A 23,485-nucleotide genomic window follows, 5' to 3' on the forward strand; every position below is an offset into this window, starting at 1 on the left:
TGGCTCGGGCTGATTGTGACTTGAATTCGTTTCTTAGTGAATGAACTGCAGGAATGTGACTCTTTTGACAGTATATGTCTGAGACTCATTTCATTCTTTATAAAATAATATATTTCGAATTAATTCGTGATGTCGCAACCGATTAGGGCTGGGCGCAGATTCTTGGCCGGGCCCCAACTATGTGTGTCATTGAATTTATATGTGCTCTTTATGTGATTTCACTTTTGTTTCGTTTTCTCATAAAAGTTGTATATACATTTCAAGTGCTGGAAAATAAGTCAGTTCTGTGCATGGGTGGCTTACTGATTCCAAATGCTGAACATTGTTGCATTGTCTGCTGTGTCTTTATCCAGGTTTGTGAGGAGCAGAAGTGCGAAGAAGAAGTTTTCCCCTTGGCCATGAACTACTTAGACAGATTTTTAGCCGTGGTACCCACCAAAAAGTGTAACCTGCAGCTGCTGGGAGCAGTGTGCATGTTTCTTGCATCCAAATTGAAAGAGACTCGTCCATTAACCGCAGAGAAGCTTTGCATCTACACAGATAACTCCATCAGACCACAGGAGCTGCTGGTAAGCAACAGTTGGTTCAACATATATTCACTGAATTCACCTTTGATGATTCATGCTGTCATCATCAGCTGCTAAAGCTTTTGTGATAAATGTTGTGTTTCTGTATCATGTTTATTTTTGGGAAGAAAGTTTATTTCACTAGTTTAAAGGTATTAAATCACTTAAAATATGTTCAAATTACTCATCCAGCACATTACATCAGATATGGTTATTGCTCTCCTTCTGCTGTCCAGTCTCCACTTTGGTCTGCGCCTTCATGAAAAGCGAAAGCCTCTCAGTGAAGTGTCCCACAATGGCTCTCTTTACTGTACAAGACCCTCTAGGCTTTACAGTATCCTTCCAGCCTGTGCAATGGTCTCTATCGCCATCTGGTGGCAGATATTTGCACAGAGCAACGAGGTCAGCTTGAACCCCAGCCAAAGTTCTGACTCTGTTCCTGTCAGCGAGAGAGAGGGAGAGACACAGAGAAAGTCAAGTTTGCCTTTTACAGTTTAGCTTTCATCCAAAAATAACCCTGGATGCACACATTGCTGATATTATGTCATGCGTCTATTTTTGATTCGCACACATTTTCCAACGCTGAAATATAGCACAACAATGATGCAGGGTGTGTTATGTGGAGGGTTTTAAAAAAATGTCATTCCTCAGTGCGGTATATTTGATAAGGCCTCTATGCCTGATAATACCAGCTGCCTTCACCAGTGCAACCCAATTAATTAACTCAGTTTCGAATCAGATAAGTGTTTCCCCACGGCTCTGTGGTGCTACATAAACATTCCTCGGTAAACAACAGCCATCCCACCCATGTTGTGAAAGAGGCCACATATTCTGATTCAGACGTGGCTGATGTAGCCCTGCCTCGCTGCCTGACTCTCCTGCAGAATACTCAACTTTGTGAGGTGCTGCTGTTGGTTGATTTCTGATCATTTTATTGAGTGTATTACTGCTGGGATTGCAATGCTAAGCGTATTAGTTTTAGTCCTATAAAGCAGAATGTCATACTGCGCTTTACAAGAAGACGTCCTACCTTTATGTTCATTGTGAAGACAAAGCCTTCAGTCCTTGAACTGATTTGCTGGGACCTCTTCTCAGTGTTTCTGTATATGGCAGTATTTTGGCTGACATGCAGATACAGGAAACAGAGATCAGCTGCTCGGGGCATGTGATCGTTTTTTGTACTTGTCTTTGGTAAGAATTTCTTGTAAAGAGAACCGCAATGTTACAGAAGGTATGACCAGAGGAAGGCAGTAGAAGAAGGAAGTGGTGCCCGCCTGCCTGCCTGCCACTCTGTCAGCATAGAGCCTGTGTTGCAAGCCTTTGCTGTATATAGGCTTGAATCTTTCTTGCTGGCACTGGAAAAGGCTTTTTAGAGAGCAGGGAGGCGGCCATGTTGCAAACATTACCAAACACAATCAACACACCACTGCTGGGTCTTATGATTTGCATATGATCAAATAATTGAATCTGTGAGATAGCGGTGACACACCTCCAAGCAAACAGAGGAAGACACCTTTAACCTTTTAGTCAGGGGTGCTTTTATTTTCTCATCCTCCCACATGCTGTTGCTAGGAATGAAATCCCTGTGTATACAAATAAAGGTTTTCCCCTCCCCCTCTTTAAATGTCCCTGGCATCAAAGAGATCAGAAAACATAATAAGGCTGAAAAAGGTCACTGATTAGAACATTTCAGCTGGTCAGTGGCAGCCATGTTGAATTGTCTCGTGACTGAGTCCATGTGGTCTCTCTCTCTCTCTCTCTCTCTCTCTCTCTCTCTCTCTCTCTCTCTCTCTCTCTCTCTCTCTCTCTCCTGCTTCTCTCTCTCTCTCTCTCTCTCTCTCTCTCTCTCTCTCTCTCTCTCTCTCTCTCTCTCTCTGCGTGTGTCACTTAGAAGCAAAATGAAGAGCATCCCGGTCACAAGGCTGCAGTGCAGTCCGGAACCAAACCACCACATTTTTCCCAATTAGTCACCAACTCTTTCGTTAATCACCTCCTCCCCTAGGAAGTGAAAGTAACAATACTTTCGTAGAGAACGCCACACCTAGACCCCCCCCCCCCCCCCCCCCTCCACACACACTCACAGAGACACCCATTTCACAAACACTCATCTAGTTTAGCATGTGTCATCAAATGTTGCCAACTGATCCAAATGATGTATGCATGTACAGAGAAGTTTAAGTTGTCTAAAGATGCTAAAGGTTAATGTTTCCTGTTAGTCTTTAACGTTATCTGGCATTTATGAAGACTAAAATGAAGAACAATATGCGCTGAAATGGTTCATTGTTGTTAAGGCCTTAGCAGAAAACACAAAGTGCAACAAATAAAAATAGTTACATTATTTTATTACCTGTTGCAAGACTTTTGATGCTTTTAAATGATGAATGGAATGCGATAAGATAAAATAATGAACCACTTTTGAATACATAACACAGATTCATTGCTGGCCCTGTTCATTTTCACTCTGCAATCACACACACACACACACACACACACACACACACACACACACACACACACACACACACACACACACACACACACACACACACACACACACACACACACACACACACACACACACACACACACTATGAGTTAAACCTCCGGTGGGCCTCTTTAGGAAAGTCCCCAGATGCCAGACAGACCGACGGGGGGAGACAGTGTGTGAGGTCACCTGCTTGGTGGCGCTGCTGGTGTTTCTCTGTCCCAGGCCCGGCCAAGCAGAGACTAACGTAATAACAATAATGCTTAACCTCAACGCATACTAATGTTCGGGGCCAGGGGCCCACAGAGGCACGCTCACTGGAGGGAAACTAGCTGCAGTAAAGGGCTACAGTATGTAAATGTATGGTTGTACTTTGTGTCACTTAATCTTTCTCAGTCTTTCTCATTTTCGGTTATCTCTCTCGGCTCTCTTCTCTTCAGGAGTGGGAACTGGTGGTGTTGGGGAAGTTGAAGTGGAACTTGGCAGCAGTAACGCCGAACGACTTCATCGAGCACATTGTGAGGAGGCTGCCGCTGCCCGAGGATAAGCTGGCACTTATACGCAAACATGTCCAGACCTTCATCGCCCTATGTGCCACAGGTAGGACACCATGACAGCTTACCAGGAACATGTTGCATGTCCTTTTTTCAATTGTGATTTTAAGTTGCGAAAAACTGATCCAAAAGATGTGCGACGTCATCTCGATATCATTTGGTTTTGACACTGATCATGGATATGCTGCCAAGTCAAACCAAGCGATAATGGCTTGCATCAACATACTTTCTCGTGTTGCAAAACATCTTTATCTGCACATTCTTCTTTCAGCGCTGTATTAAAGCCCTCTTCTCTGAATACCGTGAGGCAACAGCCGTATTCTGAGGTGTGCTCTGGGCCAGTCCCAGCCCGCAGTAACTGAAGTATTACCTGGGATGGGAAAATATTCTTCCTGAGAAAGGCATGTGTCATGGAAGGCATTTAAGCGTTAGACTCTTATGGCTGACGTCCATCATTTGTCTTCTCTCAGACCGGTATGTGGTCATGCTTTAGAGGCATATCAGTGGCTTCCAGAGCATCCAGTAACACTTCAAAGCACATTTATCCTGGATGAGGGGCATTCCCATGTCGCACAGGGTCGAGAAGAGGAATGGACAGGGGTGGAGGCAGGCCGGCCATTGTCTTTCTGCTCTTGAGGTGAATTGTTCTCTTAAGATCAAACATCCCGCGAGTGGTGACAGGCAGCCTTTAACATGATCTGGAGAGACGGAGACGATGCAGGAGGGAACAGGAGAGTCAGGGAAAGCCGGAGGAGTGTATTGTTTTTGCGTTGCCAATTCTAAGGCATGTCATGTTTTCATATCTCTTTCCCCTGCCGCCTTCCTTCCCTCTTCCCCCCCCCCCCCCCCCTTACTTCTCACGCCTCCCCGCCCTACAGCTGGAGGACATGATAGCTTTCCCATGTTGAGATTCTCTGTGGGGCAGGTTTCTCCTGTTTGCGGCACCTCCACCTCTCATTCAAAACTGAAAAAATGTGCCAAAAAAACAACCGTATTTATCTTAACACTGCTGAGAAAATAACACAATGCAACCACAAAAAAGGCTGTCGTTTGTTTCTCATTCTCTGGGTGACCACCACCAGCAGCAGCTTCCTTTTCTACAGGAGTGCTTAATACACCCCCCATGGGAAACTGCTCCTTGTGCTGACATCATTCAGAGGAGTGTGTGTAGTTAGTTGAATAGATACAAGGGAGGTGACAGGTATTTACATCATAAAGCGATGGAATCCCATGCACCGATTGTGCAATGGGTATGATAGGGTGAGACACATTTGCAACAAAAGTTCATGTTTGCAACGTTTTTAGGAAAGAACGCCTGTTTCCTCTATTTCTCTGCGTCATCTTTTCCTTAACTCTCTCCTGCTATCTCTCCCTGCCTCACCCCAAATACCTCATGCCTTATTTTCTGCCAGCGGGTTGATGTGTGGAATGACAGCGCGTCAGTGATCGAACCTTTTTCCAATGCAACATTGTGAAAGTCTCAGCATGCACTTTGTCCTTAATTGCTTCAATGAGGCAGTGGAAATACATTTACGAGCCTCCTGGAGTCCTCCTGACATTGTGTTTTAGGAGAGAGACTATTTGGAGATAGCCCTGGATTAGCAACAGAGCGTTTATCGGTGTATATGCTCTCCTCAGACTTGTATCCAGGCAAACAGAGAGTGAGAAAGAGAGAGCGCAAGTGAGTCAACAATTTGGTGCATCTACAGATCTCTGGGAATTCGAAACCCCATTTGGGGAACGTTCCCAGACGTAAATCTCCGGGTTATCTGGTGGGAATCCTCCTCGAGACGTCGTCTGAGCGGGGCTGAGGAGGTGAAGACGCAGCAGAAGGAGGCCACGTCTCAGGAGGATTTACATTTGCAAGACAGTTGACAACGAGTCACCTGTGGCCTTCCTATTTCATGCCGCCTCATTCAGCCCGGCACTACTACCACCGCCGCTGCCCCTACACTGAAAAAGAAAACATGCATGAAACCACGGCTCTCTGTTTTGAAGGGAACAAGAGAGAGAAGAGGAGAAGTGGAGAATAAGGCCTCTCATTCCTAATGGCTCCTCTCTTTTGATGGAACAGTTCCGTTCGGGCCACTCGGTGGGATTTTGTCAGGTGGCGCAGGCTGGCTCTGTATTAATTAATAACATTGGCTGCTCCATTCAGGACTATGCAAATGGCTGGGGAGCTCAGCTAGAGGCTGGGAGAAAGGAGACAAAAGGCTTGGCCCTTACATTTCATATGCAGAGCCATGCGAGGGTCAGCGCTGCGGGGCCACTTGATAGGAAACACCAGCGTTTCCCTCAGGCAGGCTGCCGGATAATAGCCCAGAAACAAGCTCATTAAGGGAGATTATGAACCTCCATTCCTACACACAGACACCAAGCACTCCCAGCTTCCTCTTCTATTCTTATTCAATTGAGGTAAAGTGGGAGAATGGACGGGGTGCATGGGGCAGACAGATGCACCCCAACCTGTCTGCTGCGGTTATTGAGCTCCGTTTTCTTGCCATATTGGGAGGGATTATGCTCTATGTTTTTTATACCGACTCCAATAGCCCTCTCTGTAATGGTATGCATGGAATGGTGACAATGGTCATACAAGTTGATCAAAAGACATTTCTGGATCAGCGCCAACAGTGCTGTCCAAGAGAGAGTCAATTGTCCTGAAGGACACAATGAAGATTTAGCTACAACTCGGGATATAAATAACAAGGGATTTAAGTATTCGCTTGGAAAAATATTTGATTATTCTTTATCTGTGGCACTGTTTTTGGACTGTGTGAAGTAACTTGATGATTAACTGGTTAGTTTCTCTGAGACTAATGATTCACTAGCTGACAAACATGAGAGAAGTCCAGTGTTCTCTGCATGGGTTCACTTTTTACCTTTCGAGTTGTGATAAAGCCAGGCTTATTTTTATATTTACAAAAGGAGTGTGCGGAGTATATAAATCCTACACTTTGCATACATCCTACTCACACAGTTTTATACCAGCACACTGCAGACATTTGTTAAACTGCTTCTTAACATAAAGAAAGTTGGAAAACATGCTTACATACTGTATTTCACATTTCTATATATGGAATTATGCCAAAAGAATCAGTCAAACTACACAAAGCTGTAATTAGAGCCTAACCGATTTAACATTTGTCCTATGTGGTTTTCCAAGCTACGTGCCTCAAATCCTTGAGGCTATTTGTCTATACAGGAAGCGGCAAACCTGCCAATTTGTACGCAACATTGACCAGTCTAATATTACGAGATGATTCATGAGTTCTCTTTTCATCTAAGCTGTTAAACCGCATCGGTCCGGAGGCAGGAATGCTCCTCGGAAGCTTCCTCTCCGAGTGGCTGCTTCTCGGAGAATCCCCTCCAGGCTCATCTCCGCATTCCGGTGACAAAAGATTTATCTCAGATGTGGTCAATGAAATGGTATTTACTGGTGTTTGTTTACATAAAACCCCCCTTCATGTTTGATGACTCAGAACCCTAACAAATTAGAGATCTCCTCCGACAAATTGTCCACATGCTCCACTGATGTGAGGAATCACGTCCGGTCGGCCGCACCGTCAACACATGGAGCTTCCTGACAGTGAATCATGGATTGGCATGTCCTGATTTCCCCCCCTCCTCACCTCGCTGGTGTAATCAGCACCACACTGTAAATACTGTGGCGAGCTGAGTCACACCAGACTCACAAATAATGAGATTTTTGCTTTGAAGGGCTGCAATTACCCGACCAAAAAAGGTTTTGAAATCAAAATGTTCTTGAGCTTACATGTTTACCTTGGAGGTCACGTTGACCGCAAAGACTAATATTTGTGATTTGACCTAAAGTAAATGTTAGTTAGCTAGTTTGACCTGGACTTTTTTGTCATGACATCAGTGTCTTTCTCCAAATTGTTTTGCTGAATGCAGGGTTTAATTACCTCAGATAAGCTCTTTATTCTTTCCAAATCGTCTCAGCCACAGAGATAAACAGATTTTGGAATATTTCACCCTTGATCCGAATCTGTACGCTCCCCGGCGCTGACGTTACCAACGCCTCAAGGCCGCAGCTGTGACAGTGCAGATGATGGTGCAAGGCTGAAGAGAGCTGTCACGGGATGCTGCAATTAAGAAAGAATTCTGTTTTCTGGCAAATGTTTTCAAATCGCAGTTTAAGAAGAAGTTCTGTTTTGGGTTCGTCTCCAGAGTGACAGTCTGAACAAGATTTCATGGAATGTGACAGGGAGCAGTATCGAGTTATTGTTTCTTAATCTGTGATTTCTCACTGTGTTGCATATGAAAGGACTTCTAAAGCCCAGTTGGGAAGTTGTTGTTGTTGTTGTTGTTGTTTGTGTGTCTCAAAGAGCTCTGCTAGGTGAACCGTCTGAGCAGCTCTCCACAGACCTTGTTTTGACTACCGGGCTGTGTTTCGTTAGCGGTGAAACATACTGTCATGCCAATCCCCAAAATGATGTTTGTTTTTGGCCTTAATCCGTCAACAGGCCGCGGGACCTCGTAATGCTACTCCTTTAATAAACAAGGTCAATAAGCACTACATGTATTGAATACAAGACCCTGATTTATAGCGGTGGAAAGAGAGGAGAGGGTGCGAAGGAGAACTTTTTTTTCTTCTTCTTCTGGCTGTTGTTCAACTTTCCAAACTTTAATTAATTTACAAGTTTAATGTGAATACTGAGCAATCACAGCCACCCAAGAGGAATGGGCCATGTAGGGCAGCAGACTGTGTGACCAGAGGCCTGAGGGATGGAGTATCAGGGCCCAGGAGCACGGAGGAATGGAGATGAGGGGGCACGGGGAGGAGAAAGGGCCATTGAAGGGGGTGAGAGGCGCGCAGGCCAGGCCAGCCAGCCGCTGCTCACAGGGAGCTTTCCATCGCAGGCGTCCCCACTCAGCTACATACACTGTTTATCCCCAACATGAATATCAATGAGGGCCTCCTAAAATACGGCCATTCTTCCCCCCACATGCAGCAGCCACCAGGCCGGAGTGTCAGCCTGCGTCGGCTGCACGCGCGTGTCCTTGTTCTGCCACAGACCTGTCTTGTCTTGAGTGCGAAAAATCAGCTTGCTGCCCACTGTCCGCCACTCAGCTCTCCCACAAACCTGCTTCTGTGCTGCGTGTGTGTGTGTCTGCATCTTAAAACATGCAGGCATCAGTGCATTGTTTATTGCCCGTGTCTCTTAGGTGTCCGCCTCCTTGCCTGTCAGTCTGCCCTCACTACACACGTACAGTAAATCCGTGTATGCCTTTGTCCTTTTAGCCCTCTATAGAAAGTGGTGCTCTTACAGCAGTGATGTAATGCTGAGGGGCTTTGTGTGCTCTTTCCTCTTGGCTCGAGGTAGCCTTTAATAAATCGCCCCTTGGCAGAGGCCCAGCGGCTAACACAGGGGTGTATAATAAGTTCATTTATTTGTCAACACTGAGCCCACAAGATGAGAAAGCGCCTGGCTGTGCATGTTAAAAAGGCAGTGAGGGGCTGCCTTTACAGCTATCAAAGAGCCCACCTCTTTGATTCCACATTTTTAAAAAGAAGGAAGAAGAAGAAAAATCTCCTTCATGGCCATCACACGCAGTTTGCTTTGCAATTGAATATGGCAATATGTTAATGTGCAGGCTGTTTCATTGCCCCCACTGCCCACTCCTCCAGCCCATAGGTGGCCCTGGAACAGAGGAATACTTGTGGGGGGGGTGGATGGGAGGCAGGAGGTGAGGGTCGCTGGAGGGCGACTCTTTTCTTCTTCCAAACCCTCACAGGAGTCTGGACACAGACTTGAGAGTGATGTGCAGCGGAGTTGTCGACCCCCTCTCCTCTCCCACCAAGCCCACCAACATCCTTTTCTCCTCGTTGCCTTGTCGCCAGTCCGTCCATCCCTCCTTCTTCATCTTCCCCCCCCCGTCGACTCCCTATCCTCCCCCCCCACCCTGTCCGGCCACGCTCTTTGTCCGGCCTGTCTCTCTGAATTGGTATCAGCAGAGAGGGGATGGATGCTGTTTCGCTCAATTGGGTGAAATTAGGTGATGACTCGGGACAATGGAGTCACACTCTTCTGCCTTCCCTCTCGCTGGCCCGCCACTCTATTAATATGCTAAAAGATAGGAGGGCTGCCAATGCAAACCGCTGCCTGTTGTAGCAACAAAGACTGAGGCATGTGTGCCATTCACTGGCCGCATCTAAGCCGGCCATGTGTTGTCAAGGAAGAAAGGTAGAAGTTGAGCAAGACATAAAGAGAGAATAGAGAAAGTGTGTGTGTGTGTGTGTGTGTGTGTGTGTGTGTGTGTGTGTGTGTGTGTGTGTGTGTGTGTGTGTGTGTGTGTGTGTGTGTGTGTGTGGTGTGTGTGTGTGTGTGTGTGTGTGTGTGTGTGTGTGTGTGTGTGTGTGTGGTGTGTGTGTGTGTGTGTGTGTGTGTGTGTGTGTGTGTGTGTGTGTGTGTGTGGTGTGTGTGTGTGTGTGTGTGTGTGTGTGTGTGTGTGTGTGTGTGTGTGTGTGTGTGTCTTGTGACTCTCTCTCTCCCTCTCTCTCCCTGTATGCCAGTTGCCTTGCCTTTTCGGGCTTCTGGCCCGTTCACAAGCTGTCTCATTTGCATTATGAATGACAGTGAGGGGAGCTAACAAGGTTATTGGTCTTTGAGACGCACGCCTGTGACCACACGTGGAAAAAGGACCTACAGCAGTGAGCATTGGCAGAGGCACTGAGCCTCTTTATTCCTCCCTTTCCAAGCGCTATGGGGCTTTTTTCAGAGAGCACACGATTTACTCAGGAGATGGAAGAAAAGGGGCCGGGCTGGGGAAAGGGGGATTGGGGTGGTGAGCGGGTGAGGGTGGTTGCTTTTCAGCTCCTTTACAAGCCAAGTGAACCCTCATTATCCAGGCCCCTGGTCATTAGTGAGCGCTGCGTTCAGGCCCGCTACAGTAGAAGGATTATTTATTAGCTGACTGCTAGATTACCGAATCATATTGTCTGTACCCTTTTTGTGGAGCATATGGATTGAAAAGTGACATTTAGAAACTGCACCAGGTGAATACAGAATCCAGTGTAAATCATCTCATTTATCCACGGATCGGAAGATTTTAGTTCCGTGCTTACCATAACAATATCATTTACAAATAGCACTGGAAACTCACTTGGTATTTCTTTCTCTAACAGATTTCCGATTCGCCATGTACCCCCCCTCCATGATTGCAACAGGAAGTGTGGGGGCAGCGATCTGCGGCCTGCAGCTGGATTCAGCTGACCAGTCACAGTGGGGCGACAGTCTGACAGACCTGCTGGCTAAAATCACAAACACAGAAGTGGTGAGTTTGGACAAGACACATATATTTTTCCCAAGAAATGAACTTCGTAAAACTCTTATTAGTCAGGGTTAACACTTGTCATCATTCTTGTGTCTGGAAATAGTTTGGGTGGATGTTTCTGAGTAATATCTGAATGAGTAAATGTTAGTTTGTCTGCCAAGTGAGGTGGTCATCGGTATTTATCTTAGTGCAATTATTACAGTAACTGTGTGATTCAAAGCTGAATCCAGCTGCTGTTCCGTCTAATCTGTCAGTGAACATCTCTGGTCAAATTCCACAATTTGCCCGTGTTATTTCAAATGAAACACACAGTTTTACAATCTGTCTTGTTCTACTAGACTCTCTGAGGAAAAATATCCCTATTATTTATGTCAAAGGTTAAGAAATGCCACATGTTGGTAGAACTTTGCAACAGAGAGAAGTTGAAATGTTGAAATGTTACACACAGATTTGGACTTCTTCCCTTGGATTACGCTTTCCACAAACCCTTATTTGGGAGAGTGGGGGACAGCGGCCAATATGTCTCATGAAATTACCCAAAAAACGGCACCAAACTGAGATCATAGGAAGAAATCCTGAACTGCGTCATTTTATTTGCAGTCTCTTCTGTCATACACTTGACCAGAGAGGTCTCATGAGGCAGGTTTCTCCTCCTCTCCATCAGTCCCCCCCTCATATAAAGACTCCTGTAAATCGAGCCAGGTTGAGAGCATATACAGTGTGCTCGGCGGCTGACAGGAATGCTGGCCAGGCCGCTGTGTGGCTGTCTGGGTACAGCGAATGTTGCGGTGGTGGGTGAGTTGAGTCCAAACACAGGCAGGGCCTCTTCTGACTCTGAGATGCCTGGCTTTCATCACGCGGATGGGAGAGGGCTTCAGCTCGCTATAGCTTACTGTAAGGGAGCTTGTGAGGTGATCGCTCTTTATTAGTCTCTTTGGAGAAATTACTCTTCTGCATTGGAACGATCCTAAGTATTCAGGAGCAGGGGGCAGGGAGCTGCTGCAGTTCTGAGGCCTTGGCAAGAGGATTTCTAAAACCAAACATGATGAAAAGGGCTTTTAGTTATTTAAACATGAGCATTCAGAGTTCATGTGTGCTCGCTGCAGAGGGGCAGATCAAAGGGTGTGACACGGATCCCAGGCCTCAGCCCTGGTATGTTCAATTCTGTCCCAAAAGGAGGCGAAGTAGGAGGAGGAGGTGGAAGGAAGCTGTTGAAATGTGAAAAGGACACTGGGTGGGGGGGTGCGGGAATCATGCCTCCCTCGCGACAATCAGCCCTCTCTCGTTGCCTCCTATGGTCCATATTGCAGCACTGCTGGAAAGCATGGCTCCCTCTGGTGCGAGCGGTGTGAAGTCTCGCTCAGCAGCTGAGGAAAAACAAATAGCTGACCTCAGCAGCACAGGGCCTCAGTGTGTTTAGGCTGCAAGGTCTCAGACTTGAGGGAATTAAGTCGCTCTCTGTCTCTATGATCAACTCCTCACATTCCTGGATTCAGACAAGCCATGGCTCGCAGTAAACACACGAGGCAAGGCAGAGGGCGCCCTTCCTAATTCAACATATATGAGAGGCTTTAGTGTAAACTGCTGAAAAGCCAGCCAAAGCTAAACAGATGCAGTATATTTTGGCTTGCTAAGTTACTTAAGACGTGTGCCCCACTTCTTCTACAACTAACAAACTAAATGACAGAAGTGTCATAGGTGTCTTCAGTGCTATTAACGCTGTTTATGCTTTAACAACAAAAGAGGAAATGGTGAGCATTAGACTGTGTCATGTTCACACTTACCCTACCTTCTTTTAAGAAAAACTGTACCCCTTAAAACGTCAATTCAATACCCAAGGGTCACCTCAACTTGAATTTGGACCGCAGTCATCGGGGTGGTGGGGTGAACCTGAGTCTAAATGTGTACACACACTGTGTTTTCTGCGTCTCGTAGCCAACGGCCAAAGAGCCAGGCAAAATATGAAGGCAAAGCAAGTTTCTTCAGCCTGCCAACAGCATCATGGCCACCCCCCGCCCCCACCTGCTGGCATCTGTGGTATCCAGAAGCTGTGGTTTTCCAGTGGAAATGAGATAGGGCCAAGTCACCGTCTTGGCCAGCTGGAAGAATTTGTGTAGCCTCACACACACCTGGTGTGACCGAGAGGAGCGGCCTGTTAGGGACTAATGTGAGGAGAGAACATGTGCATTTCAGTGAGAATGTTTCTGGTTTAAAGCAACATCAGTTGTGACTCCTTTAAACTGCACATGTCATCTGAAATATGAGAAGTATACGCTACAACACAGCATTTAGTTAGTACATGGAGGCCAAGTGTGTAGAGCCTCCCTTTATTCATGAATGATAACACAGGAAGTAGAGGTTAAAGAAGTGCAAGGGTTAAAGACCACCACTTCCTAGATGTGATCGTTTTGAGTCGATTTCTCAGTCTCTCATTCATCTTTTCTTTTCCGGTCAGGGTCACACACTTAGACAACGGAAACACATTTCCCCGTTTCTCCCTCTCTTCCTGTTTTCATTCCTCTTTTGTAATCGCTCTGGTTTGCAATGTGGCCCCTTATCACAGAGATTCTCATACAAGTATCAGGATGGCTAGACTCAATTGAAATGTGATTTTTCGGACGGAGGAATGTTGGGGCCAAAAACGCTTGCAACAAAGATGCATTTATTAAGAAAGATTATCTCTATTATTAACACATCCTGTGGCGTCACCACTTGTGGTGTTTCGGCATGCGGGCTAAAGAAAGCGAAAGGTCACATTTTCTATTGTGACTTGTGGAAATTTAAGTCATGCGGTGACTCCTTATTTCCAGTGTCAGCCTCCGGATATTTCGTTTTTAGGATTCCCTAGATCTCCAGTGTGTGTCTGCCTGTGTGTTTGTTTCATCTGTCTGACCACCAAGTCCTCCCAGAGTAGCTAACGCTGTCTTTGTGGTACAGTCAGCAGTTAAATCACATTCCATGGCTTCACTTCATTTCTCCCTTTCTGGTTTTGTCTGTCTGCCCGACTTCCCCCCTTCTGCCAGTGTCACAAAGGCCGCCCAGGGATAATGTGCATGCCTTGATGTGTCCGATTGTTGCAGTGTGATGTATGTTTAAGGTTCCGCCTGGAGAGGATCTGAGCTGATTATGTGTTTTCCGACCTGCAAAATAAGATGTTTCAGTATAGCGCTACCTCCCATGGCCAACTTATTCAGTGCTGTTGGCCCCCTCAGAATACAAGTACCTCAAGCGTCTCTGAAAAAAAGTATTGGTGTTTCCAGTAGTCACACATTGAAGTCATTAAAGTTTCTCGAATGAAGCCCATGGGGCTTGGCATCGGTTCGCAACTGCCGCTCCATAGAGCAGCGGAGACGGGGGGAGAATGTCTTTTAAGACGTGAAGGCGTGCATTCTTGCGGTAAGACACAGGCAGTTCCTTTACATGTTCTTCGCTTTACTTAATTTTCTCACAGGAATTGAGATTTTATGACCAATGGGGCATATGTTGGTGGGAAGGCTGTGTGTGTGCGAGTGTGCACACGCCCATGTCAGCGGCAGACCTCTGGAGGAGATTAAGGGACAGACGCTGGTCGGGTTTCCTCCACGTCAGGCCCATAGCCGAGGGAAACGTTCCCCAGAGGCACCCAGCCCAGACCAGTCCAACCTCCTCAACATCAAATCATTCCTTATGGACTGGAACCAAAAAAAGAATCATTGGTAGAGGTAAAAAAAGGGAAGGGAAGGAATGAAGAAAGGAATTACTTCATGCAAACTTCAAATATCAGCATAACCCAATCAATCCAAAAAAGATTTGTATGTTAAAAAACATATTTAAAAGAGATTCTGCTTCTTAAGAAATCCTCCCTAACATCGTCCACATGTACATCATTTCAACAAATCACCAGTCTAGAAAGTTCTGTTAAAAGTCAGAAAACTCATGTAGTTTCCTTTCAACAACACAGTACATGTCTCACCCTGCACTGTGTCATGCTGCTTGACCTTTGACACCGTGACCTTTCCCTCACTCACCCGTGAGCAGCTACCAATCCTGATGTGAGCGGCTTCAGTTCTCATTTCATCAAGGCCCAGCGGCACCAGGAGCTGGAACACAGGCTCAAACTGTGGCCCATCAGGTTTCACTTAGCTGTACATTTCTGAAGAATGTTTCCCCACTCCACCACTGCTACACTTTCTCCCATCCCTCCGGCCATGGGGCGCTCTCAGTCGGTTTCCCACAGACCCCGGGTGCTAGAAGGCAGGGGGCTGTGTATGTGTGAGTGTGTGTGGATCTAGTTGTGTTTTTGTGTTTCGCCACCAGAGTGCGGCCTTCATCAGACAGCTTTCATATTAGTTTCTTGTTTTCGAAGTGTAGTTCCTCACTCAAAAACAGTTTGACCTCCTTTGACGCTCCTGCTAACAACCCATTTAGCACCTCTCTTCCCGTTACCCCTCCCCCCACGTCTCCCCCTCCCCAGTGAGTTGCTCTCCCCCCAAGTCCCCTCTGTCAACCCTCCATCAGGGAAGGATATGAGGGCTCAGCGCTGTTGAGAGGCTCCTCTCCCAGGTGGATTCTTAGATTGCGGCGGCGGCCTTTGAAGGTGAAAGGAGAGCCGGCCGGGTCTCAGAAGGATCCCTGCAGGCAGCCAGGCACACAGACTGGCTCTCGTTAAAAAAGCACCACCTTTGTGTTCCCACAGGAGGTGGATGTAATTAACATAGCTTTAGTACTACCTGTGTTTTCAGCCGCCGTTGTCAAGGCTACTTCTGTTTGGGTTGTGTGTGTGTGTTTGGGAATGCTGGGATAGGTGGGTGTTTGGATGGGGGAGGCAGTGGTAAGCATGCACGGGGGGCCTGAACATGTTAATGCACATGTGTGTGTGCACATGAGAACTATAGGGGAGGTGTTCAGTGCACCACCCTGGTGGGCTGATGTAATGCTTAGGTCTGCTCCGTGTCTGGGTTCAATCTTGGCTGTAGATGGAGCAGTTAGAAAAGTTGGTGGTCATTTAAAGGGGCCCTATTCTGCTAATGTTGAGGTTCATATCAGTATGTAGTGTCTCTACTGTGACGTGTTTCTATGCTTTAATGTTCAAAAAGCTCTTTATTTTTCTTATACTGCCTTTGCTGCAGCACCTATTTTCACCCTCTGTCTGAAACCAGAGCCTAGTCTGCTCTGATTGGTTAGCTGGCCGGCTCTGTTGTGATTGGTCAACCGCCAACTGATGTCCCGCCCTTTATCCTATCACATACAATGTGTTGGAGCGCTAGCCAATAGAAACCTCCCTTTTATTATAGTGATGTCACTATTTCACGGAAGTAAACAAAGGACTACAATGGAGGCGTTTAATACTTGAAGTGGTTACCTGTTATAAATACCTTGGTATCTGGCTTGATGAATTGTCTCTCTTTTAAACCTCAGATCTGCTTAGAAAGCTAAGGGTGAAGCTAGGTTTCTTTTTCAGAAACAAGTCCTGTTTCTCGCTTGAGAGCAGGAAAAGGCTAGTCACTGTGACCTTTTTACCTGTGCTGGACTATGGTGATCTGATCTATATGAATGCACCTGCCCATTACCTGATCAAGTTAGATGCCGCCTATCACAGTGCGCTGGGATTTGTTACTAACTGTAAAGCACTTACTCATCACTGTACCCTGTATGCCAGGGCAGGTTTGCCTTCACTCACTGTTCGGAGGCTCAGTCATTGGTACATGTTCATATACAAAGCCATGCTGGGTAAACTACCACCTTACATCTGCTCACTGTGCTATCACAGAGAGTCGCAAGTAGCTATTTCCTAAGATCCCAGGATGTGTTTTTATTACATGTACCAAGTGCTAGGACTGTTTTAGGCACTAAAACCTTTATGTGCGCAGCTCCTCTAGCTTGGAACACTCTGCAAAACATATTGAAAATGAGCGTTTTGGTTCCCCTGTATCATTTTAAAGCACAGCTGGATGAAATGATATTTGATACTCCAGGTACCTGTCTTTGTGAATAAGTTTGTAAATTGTACCCCTGTCATTATGTTGTACGTGTCCTTTTTGTTTTCTGTTACATGTGTAACCAATGTGCGGCAGGTCTCCCTTGTAAAAGAGATCGTTGATCTCAATGGGATTTTTTACCTGGATAAATAAAGGCTACAAACAAACAAACAAATTCTGACTCTCTTGCGCTTTTAATAACTTTAAAACTTGAACCACAAAAAATAAGCTGTTTTCCATTTTATATTAATATGTTTCACTTTCAACATTAAGCCAGTGTGATGAATTAATTGATGTTTTCAGATGGTGTCAAACAAGGCCAAAGAATGTTGAAAATTACACTTCAAGAAAGTTTAATTGACTTAATTTGGATTCGAAGTAAGAAGCTCCATTAGCAGAGTAACATGAACATATGTGTTACAGCTTGTCCCCCCTCTCTGGTTCTTTGCAGGACGTCCTGAAAGAGTGCCAGGAGCAGATTGAGCGTGTGCTGGTGAGCAGCCTGCGAGAGGGCCGGCAGCAGCAGCAGCAGCAGCAGACTCAGAGGGGCCCCAGCGGGAAGGGCCTGGACGAGCTGGACCAATCCACCACTCCCACAGACGTCCGCGATGTCAACTTGTGAAACACCAGAGGGCGTCGTTGCACAGGATTTACAAAAGAAAAAAGCATCATGAAAAAAAACCTCAATTTTCTTAAAAGCAGAAAAAAAAGAACAAAAGAACAAAAAATGTTTTAAAAAAAACACAAGCCCTTTAAAAGAAAAAGAACAATGCTTGCTAGTTTTTATTCTTTTTTGTTGTAGATTCTCTGTTCTTCAAGTCAAAAGAACCCTGCCCACGAAATCGATTTTCTATGATGTTCTAGTCTAAAAGCAACCAATTTGATACCAGATGAAGCCCTGAGGTGCCTTGGATAAACAGAAGGGAATCCAATCATTTTCTGCCTTTGATTGTATAATATGATCTTTAAGTTATATTTTAACCATAGCTTGATAATGAGGCTGTTATGGTAGAAGTTGTGGAAACCATTCAGAAATTACATGGGATCACGGCAGGGCTTTTTCTTTTTGTCTCTGATTTGTATTACGATTACATTCGTGGCCGGTGTAAAAGAGGACATCAAAAGGTCCACACGAGACAGACAGAAGAAGCTTTTAGAACATTATGCTGAGCATTGGTTGGTCCCAATTCCATGGAAGAGACGGGATGATAATAATTAGCAGTAGTATTAGTAATTATTATTATTATTAATATTATTATTGGACATATTTTGGAACTGAGTAGTAGAAATCAATAAGCTCCTTTTGTCAGGCTGCTTGTGTGTCTGTTGGTGGTTGCATTGTGTGTGTGTTTGTATGTGAGAATCCAGAGTGTGTGTGTGTGTGTGTGTGTGTATGCATGCTATATGTGATCCTGTATCTATATTAGCAGTGAGCGTTCTATGGCGTAAGGCACTTGAGTCGAATCGTTGACTTTACGTCTCTGTTGAAAGACTACGGAGCGAGCGGAGGCTACACTTTGTCCATCAGTAAAACAGGGCATCTATGCTACATCACTGCCTTCATGCATTATCTATGTATCATGGTTCGTTGTTGGCCAACAATAAACTCATGTGCATGCACTATGAGTGAAACAGGTTAGCCATGAGGATATGGGCGAAGGGACTTTCACTTCAGAGCCCATGATCTTTCTAAGAGCATTTTTCCTCACATGAGGTGTTTATTACTGCCATTCTGTTCATGAAACATTACAGATTCTTCAATCTTTTTCACGTTGTTACGATATGGTGTTTCCTTAGTTGTGATGCCTAATGGACTCTCACATGTGTATGTAGCATGTGAAAACAGGACGATGTTAGGCTTTTTTAAAGTCTGGAGGACGTTTTTTTCGACTCCTGTATTAATGAGCATGGAGTGAGCAGGATATGGAGAGGATTGGAAAGAGAGGGACAGTTTGCAACTAAGACGTCACTGTGGAACTTTGGAAGGCACACAAGTGCACGGCACAGTGTGGTAGGACAGAGCGTGTTAGTGGTGCAGGAGCATGCTGCTGTGTGGAGGATTTACAGCCAGTGGCTGGAAGATGATGACGAACAAAAGATGCCCAAAGGCCTCACCATGAATCTCTGATATCTTGCATATTTGATAAAACGTTGATTTCCCATAATGTCTACAATGACACAGCTTAGTGAACAAGTGGAAATGAAATGAGGAACTAAGCGTGTACGCTGCCAGGTCATGTGAGGATGAACTTTCTTGGGGGGGTAGAAGAGTACAGGATGATAATATACTGTCAATGCATCTGGAGTCCCACATAGGGTTGTTTTCAGCTCCCCTATATGATTTCAATGGCAAAGCACTTTGAGAACATGCTCCCCAGGAGAAAAAGTCAGATGAAATGCGATGGGTGGTGATTGGAGGTGAATGGATGTTTTCTTTTTTTTTCCTTGTTAGCCTTTTCTTTGGTATACTTTGTAGGGCTGGTTTCCCAATGGTCACACATATACCCTTGTCAGGCGAGATTCAAAATTAAAGCTTGCGACAAGAGGACATTCCGATAAGAAAAATAAAAAAACATTCCTGTTAAAGTGCAAGTTAGTGGGGAGTCCGACCGTTTAATAGAAATTTCGACAAATTTAAAACCGAAATTTGAATATGAATCTGAACACGCTGACTCACAGAGTTCACTGATCCATGTTTTTATTTTACTGTCAAGAAATGAAATATTTGTTTTTACTTGAATTTTCTTTTCTTCATATTTATCTGCATCACAGCCACAGTGAGTCACACAGGGCAGCGATGAGCTGCAAGAGACGGTGGTGGTAACATCCTATTTGCACATGTTCTTTTTAATGAGGTCTGCATTTTAAAGACAGAGCAGAGGCTTTGTTTCCGAACCACCTGAACTGATGCGTGTCGCCGTGGTTGGTCAGTGTTTCGTGGTGCTGGCTCGTGTATTTAAGGCCGATTGTCTGTCAGTGAACACATCTGTCCCCCGTTAGCTTTGCTGCTTTAAATCATTTACAAGGGGGTTCATCAGCAAAACAGACATCAGCACAAATCAAGAGACGGATGATTTTTATTTTTGGTTTAACTGGGGCACAGCAAGGTGTCTTTGACTTAATGCTTGAGTTTTTAATGACAGTATGTGACTTTGCTGAGTGTTTGTTTGTCAGACTGAAGAGAAATGTGGGGATCTAATGTTTAAGTGATGTTTTTTTCAGTAAAACTGGGCAATTGAATGACATATTTGCCGAAACATCCCCATTTGAATATTTGTAAGCTCTCTCCCAAACTTAACGGTTGTGATTTTTTTCTTTCCTGCAATTTATTGTTGCATGTGTTATATAATGAGATCACCATTCAATTTCTGTTTGATATATTTTATGGGGTGACCAGACCCGCAAAAGGGTTTTTCTAAGATTTAGAGATACTGTATTCCAAAGTGAAGAGAGGACAGAGGAGGAGGAGGAGGAGGAGGTGTGAAGACATCAAGAAAAAAGTGTCAATATTTTTTATTGAGTTATTGTTGTCTTTTTGCGCTGCTAAAAGCTATGAATTTGTTTCATTTATACAAAAAAAATAACATTACCTAGTTGTGATGTGTCACTTGAGTGTGCTGCTATTTTATAAACATTTGTATTATAATATAATTATTTTACTGCTAAAGAGATACATTCAGAAAAACGAAGTAGATGGTGATAGAAGAACATGAAATGAGTATTCGACTGGAAATGTTCTTTGTACAGTTTGCTTAGATAGCATGTCTCCTTTCCCCCTTTTTTTTTTAATCTATTGCTCTCCTTATTCAGTCACATTGTGCGTCAGTGGTATTTCTTATACCTCAGGATTACTGGACAAAAGAAATCACAAACAAATCCATCACCTATACCTCTGCAGTTATCCGGGAACGGACGAGAAAGAATAAAGTGGGGGTGGGGAGGGCGAAGCGACGACAAATTAGAATCTTTGTGGAGGGTTCCCACTGTTTTAGTGGGGAAACAACTCCGCTCAGTGAGATGGGAAACAGGAAATGTGCAAAGTTTCCACTTGGACTCTATATTGGAGGGGGCGGGCACAACAACATTGCTTGGGAAGTGTTTATGCCGTAGATAGTTCAATAATGTTCGTATCTGTTCATGTTGGTGCTACATCTGCCTTGTTGTGTGCGAGAGAGGGAAAAAGCATTCCTATGATGGCCAAAGTACACTTCTTGCTTTATACAACCACATGACTCTGAATGTCAGTCAATATGGATTCTGTATTTGAGAAAACATGTTTTGGTCCGAAATATTGTGTGTGTGCATCATTGTTACCTTCAAATTATAATGGGTTGAGCTACACTTGTCATGTGCAAGCATAAATATTCTGGTATGTGTAAGTGTCAATGGTGCAGATTTCCCTTTGAGACCCTCCCCCTCCACTATAACTCATATCATGTACCTCAAATGTCTGTTGCACAACCTCTGTTCAATAAACTTCTGCTTTAAAGGGTGTGACACCACATCAGCTCACTATTTCCCATGCCTGCTTCCTTTTAAGCTGTGTGTCTTAATGGTTTTAATCAACAGACTACATTGTTTGTATGAGTCAGCAATGATACTGTCAAACAAAGTCCAGCTGTAGCACGTTTCACTTTAAAGTTACACACGCAGTGATGACGAATGTGGGACATTATGAATTCCCTTATCTTGAATATGAGGAAGACTAGTTATAAACACTCCCTGTTGAAGTAAAGGAAAAAGTGATAAGAAAAAAACACATTCTGTCAAGTCCCTGATGAGTCTAAAAACAATGTGAATAACTTATTTACAACTTCATTCATTCATATGGTTACACATATAATGCTGTATTTTTTCTTGAGGTAGAAAGATGGATAGAACTTGGATGGACGCTTGTTCCAAAGGTAGCTCTGGCTTGACAACTACAAAAATGACTGGAAAACAAATAAAGCTGGAGGATTATATTTCAACATATGCCCTCTAGTGGCAACATTCATTAAAACATGGCCATTTGATACAGACATCACAATGGGAAATGTCATTATTGGAAAGGAAAGAAAAAAAAATTCTGTTTTTAATAGTATTTATTTTTACACAAAAACGTAAATAAATCATAGAAAATATGTCAATAAGTCAATGTATAGTATGTTGAAATAACATTAAAGAAGTCATAGTATAATATGTAGAAAACTATTGCGTAAAAAAAGTCATAATATTGTTGCAGAAAAAAGTATTAGTGTAGTATGTAAACAAAAATGAAAAAGGTAATAGTACAATATCTCCAAAAAGTATCATAAGTCAAAATATTATAAAAAATCTATGGTCCTGTATGTCGACTATAAAAAAGTTCATGGTGTTTAAAAAGATAATATGAAGAAAGTCGTTTGTTGACAGATGTGAAAAAATGTGAAAAAGGTATTATGACAAAGGCATAGTATGGTTGAAAAATATGAATAAAAGTCATTTGAAATCATTATACAGTATTCAGAATAAAATGTCATACTATAATATAGCAACAAAATATGAAAGAAAGTAATAGTTTAGTATGTTGAAAAACTGTCATGATAAAGTGTCAACCATATCATGAATAAGTCACAGTCATCATCATCATATTAAAGTATGTTAAAACTATTATAAAATGTCATAGTATAGTATGACAACAACAAAAATAGGCCATAGTATCGTATGTCCTAAAGATTAATAGAATAGTAAATGAGGAAAAAGTCATAAAACACAATGTTGGAAATATGAAGAAAAAGGAAATGGTATTGTATGTTGAAAAAATATTTTAGTTTATTTTAGGTCACTATATTACAAAAGTCATAGTATAGTTTGAAAAAAAATCATAGTATGTCAAAAAACATGGAAAAGGTAAAGTATATAGTAAAGGATGGGTAAATATCATTAAAAAGTCATAATATTGGTGCCAGAGAAAAGTATTAGTTTAGTATGCAGAAAAGGTTTTTTAAAGGATAAAAGTATTTGAGAAAAAGTCATAGTACAGTATGCCAAACATTTTGAAACAAGTCAAAGTATGTCAAAAAACACAAAGTATAGTATGTCGAATATATTGTGGAAATAAGTCTTAGTATAGTATGTGGAACATATGGAAACAAATCATAGTATTGTATGTGGAAAAATATAAAAAAAGTTATAAAACAGTATGTCGAAATTATCATGAAGATTGTCTTAGTATAGTACATAAAGAAAACAGGAAAAAAGTCATAGTATAGTATTGCAAAAATATCATGAAAATATCTGGAAAAAGTCATGTCGAAAATGTCATGAAAAAAGTGACAGTACGTCGAAAATATAATTAAATAGTAGTATACATCTTATTATAAAAAAAATACATAAAGTTCAACAATATCATTAAAGAAATCCCAGTAATGTATATTGAAAAAATCACAATCCTAGTTTAGTATGTCAAAAATATCATCAGAAAAGTAATTGTGTAGTACGTCGATAAATGTGACAATAGTCGGCTGTCATAGTACAGTATGTGGAAAAAATCATGTAAAAAACATAGTACATTATGTTAAGCGAAAACACTTAAAAGTCTTGAAAGGTTTTGGATATTTGAAAAGGTGTGTATATTGTTAAATTGTAAGATTATTGTACCCAAAG

The 23,485-nt window shown here is 43.4% G+C and overlaps 1 protein-coding gene across 2 annotated transcripts in view; it reads left to right on the forward strand.

Annotated features, from left to right (window-relative positions):
- ccnd2a (cyclin D2, a) overlaps window positions 1-21,375 on the forward strand; it is a 164,405-nt gene extending 143,030 nt beyond the window's left edge. For both annotated transcript variants that reach the window (XM_034141985.1, XM_034141984.1), the window contains 4 exons: window positions 354-569; window positions 3,492-3,651; window positions 10,753-10,901; window positions 17,310-21,375. In XM_034141985.1, the coding sequence (XP_033997876.1) occupies window positions 399-569; window positions 3,492-3,651; window positions 10,753-10,901; window positions 17,310-17,480 (651 nt within the window). In that variant the 5' untranslated portion in view covers window positions 354-398 and the 3' untranslated portion in view covers window positions 17,481-21,375. The remainder of the gene's footprint in view (window positions 1-353; window positions 570-3,491; window positions 3,652-10,752; window positions 10,902-17,309) is intronic.
- The last annotated feature ends 2,110 nt before the right edge of the window (window positions 21,376-23,485 follow it).

The sequence above is a fragment of the Trematomus bernacchii genome, unplaced genomic scaffold, assembly GCF_902827165.1.
Source record: "Trematomus bernacchii unplaced genomic scaffold, fTreBer1.1, whole genome shotgun sequence".
NCBI classification, from domain to species: Eukaryota; Metazoa; Chordata; class Actinopteri; order Perciformes; family Nototheniidae; genus Trematomus; species Trematomus bernacchii.